Here is a 3,248-nt window from a genome sequence, read left to right as displayed (position 1 = left end):
CCTCTCCTACACCTCAAAAAGGAGCAGGGTGGCACTGGGAGAGGGCAGGGTTGTCTGAAGTGCTGGCATCTGCAGCAGTTTCTCACCATCCCTTTGGACTGTGGCCAGTTGTGAAGTTGCTGCTTTTGAGCATGGAGAAGGCGGAGGTAATCATCTCCCACGTGTTAATCCGTGCTGGCGGGGCCCACAGGTACCTGCCTAAACCCTCGACGAGTAATTGGAGCTAATTGGGCTGGAAGAGTTTTTGGTTAGTATCTGTCCAGGCAGTGCCCGGGGGCCCCATGGAAACGAGCCCTGTGCAAACCAGAACCACCTTCCCCCCCGGAGCTCTGCCAGGCCACAGCAGGGCGAGCTGGGTTTTCCTTTCCCTTGCCTAGACCCGGCATCCTCAGTCAGCTGCCCGCTCATGTGGCCTTGCTTGTGTTTTGCAGTGACTAAGCGGAGGAAGCTCTTGCTGTCCTTGCACCACCAGGCCAGACAATCCTTCCCTTGGCTGCAGATCCCGTTGGATCTCTTCCCATAATGGAAGCGTGAGTGCCAAGATCCTCCATGACCTCCAGAAGCCACAACTCCTTACCGAGAACTCTGATGGCTCCACGAATGCTTTCTGAAGGTGCCCTGGGGGGCATTGCCCAAATCACCCCCTCGCTGTACCTGAGCCGGGGCAGCGTCGCTTCCAACCGGCACCTGCTCCTCTCCCGGGGAATCACCTGCATTATCAATGCCACCATCGAGATTCCCAATTTCAACTGGCCCCAGTTTGAATACGTGAAAGTGCCTTTGGCTGACATGCCCAACGCTCCCATCTCCCTGTACTTCGACAGCGTCGCCGACAAGATCAACAGCGTGGCGCGGAAGCACGGTGCCACCTTAGTGCACTGCGCCGCCGGCGTGAGCAGGTCGGCCACCCTCTGCATCGCCTACCTGATGAAGTACCACAAGGTGTCCCTCTTTGAGGCCTACAACTGGGTCAAATCGAGACGCCCCGTTATACGCCCCAACGTGGGCTTCTGGAGGCAACTGATAGACTACGAGAGGAAGCTCTTTGGGAAGACGACGGTTAAAATGGTACAGACACCCTATGGCATCATCCCAGACGTTTATGAGAGAGAGAGGAGACCCCTGATGCCTTACTGGGGGATTTAATGGGACTGCAGATGGGGAGCACAACAGAAGGGATGCGCTGTTCTGAGTCAACCAGACTGGGGACATTCCCTTCTCCTTCTACAGCCAACTTTGGTTCTTTACCATACAGCAGAACCTCAACTAATTCTCACCTCACTAACCTGCAAAGCCAACGACCCCCTTCAAAGCATTTCTCTCTACAGGGATTCCCCTCCCCCCCCGCATTTCTCTGATTTAGAATGAGGCCTCCTTATAAGTTTATTCCTTCCATAAAGCCTCCCCCCACTTTTTAGTCAGTTTATTAGGATCCTAGGAGGAAAGGCCTGAAAGGCATTTGGCAGAGTTGATGAACAGAGCGTGCTTTGTGATGTGGTAGCCTGGATATTTCGTTAATAGCTTATTTGCTTCCTTGCAGATCCCTATAGAGGCTTGGGAGCAGCACTAGCATGGGAGGAGCGAGGTCCTGCTCTGGTGGTGGGTTCTTCCAAGAGGCAGGCAGGTGTTGTGGTGCTAGTGCTGCTGTTTTCTTTACCACCCGTAGTGACTCTCAGTATATAGTGTTTGAGATCCTTAGTCAGCTCTTAATCTGTATTAAAAGTAAAAAAACCAAAAAACCAATAAAAATACAAGAAGAGTGAAGTCAGCCCTTGTCAGCCACAAGTCAAATAAAACTTCAACAATCCAGAGCAAATAAAGAGCAGATCCTTTTTCACTCCTTCCATGCCAGGGCAATAGTCCTGGGATACACTACTGAAAGATGCTGGTGTTCCTTGTGGGTGGGAAGCAAGCAGAGATCTGGTCCAGACGTGGCTCAAGACAGAGCGAGAGGTTGACCCTGCCCACACTGGACAGCCAGAGAGATGGTTAGGGGACTCTGATTGCGTGGCCACCTTCCGAAGGGGCTGGGCCGTGTCATCCATCATCAACCACCCAGGAGACTGAAGTAGGTAAATCCTCTTGATTACTGAGCACTAAGCACGGTCGTGACCTGCCTTAGCCCATTTCTACATCACCATGTCCTCAAGGTTATGCTGCATTCTGGAGTTGCTCTGCGCAGAACGGTGACCTGCTCACCCTCCCGGGCAAGGATGGCTTCATGGAGAAGGCTTTGCCTTGTTCTGTGTGCGAGGAGAATGATTCCAGCCCCAGTGTGGGAGAAGCCTCCCCATGGCAGAGCCGCTGCCTCCCGGATGGTTTCGCTGAAGCACTGACAGGACTATGGGGAGAGCAAGGCAAGTCCGTTCCTCGCCGAGACACTCGTGTCCTCTGTTGCATCTCTGAAGGAGGAATAAGCAGATTGCTGGATGCTGAGGTAGCTGATCTAAATGAGATTCTATACTTGTAAAAAAACAAAAATCAATAAAGATTAAAGAAGAACATGTGTTGGTTTCCTCTTCAGAACCGCGCTAATGCACCTCAAGTAACAGTGAGAACATGGTGTAACACTGAGCAGGGGCTTTAAACAAACCTGGACCTCAGTCTTGAGGAAGATGCTGTGGTCTGTTCCTGTCACTTGGCTGATCACTTTACAATCCGTACAGGTGTCCTGCAATTCCTGATCCTCGTCACAAACCCCAGGGAACTAATTTGGCTACATCCAAAGTTTTACCTTATTTAGCCCCAGCTGAAGCTGAGGTTTGTAAGGAACAGCAGCTGTGGTTACAGGTTTGTTCCACACTGAACAGTCTTGGACTCAATGATCTTAATGGTCTTTCCCAAGATAGAAGTCTGGAACAGAGTGAATTGGATGCAGAGGCTTTGACCAGAAGTGTCATATTCACTGTACAGACCAGACTGGCCAGTGCTGCTTCCTTGCACTCCCCAGGGAAGGACACGGTGCTCCACGAGTTCCATGCTCATCAGAGGTCCAGCGAGGATGGCTGTGCAGGTTCACAGCTTTACACTGGGCCCAGGGCCACTTACCAGGGGGTTTGGTGGCACAAGAGTGCTCCCAGCCCCTGTGGGCACAGCTTCAACACTGCATTAATGCCAGTCCTGCACGTGGAGACACCGCTGTGAAGCGAGTTACTGCAAACTCCTCACTGCTGCAAGGGCTCCAGGGCCAAAAAGTCTTAGATATTTCCCCATTCCCCCTCCAAACCCTTCTCTTAAGCCATTATCCA

General features: G+C 52.0%; 1 protein-coding gene across 1 annotated transcript; it reads left to right on the top strand.

Annotated features, from left to right (window-relative positions):
• Positions 1-549: 549 nt before the first annotated feature.
• On the top strand, positions 550-1,501 carry DUSP14 (dual specificity phosphatase 14). The gene has a single exon (XM_010012643.1). The coding sequence runs from the start codon at positions 550-552 to the stop codon at positions 1,144-1,146; it is 597 nt and encodes a 198-aa protein (XP_010010945.1). The 3' UTR covers positions 1,147-1,501.
• The last annotated feature ends 1,747 nt before the right edge of the window (positions 1,502-3,248 follow it).

Source organism: Nestor notabilis, unplaced genomic scaffold (assembly GCF_000696875.1).
Source record: "Nestor notabilis isolate BGI_N333 unplaced genomic scaffold, ASM69687v1 scaffold23170, whole genome shotgun sequence".
Taxonomy (NCBI): domain Eukaryota; kingdom Metazoa; phylum Chordata; class Aves; order Psittaciformes; family Psittacidae; genus Nestor; species Nestor notabilis.
The sequence above is the reverse complement of the archived record's forward strand: the minus strand, read 5'-3'. Positions and strand labels throughout refer to the sequence as shown.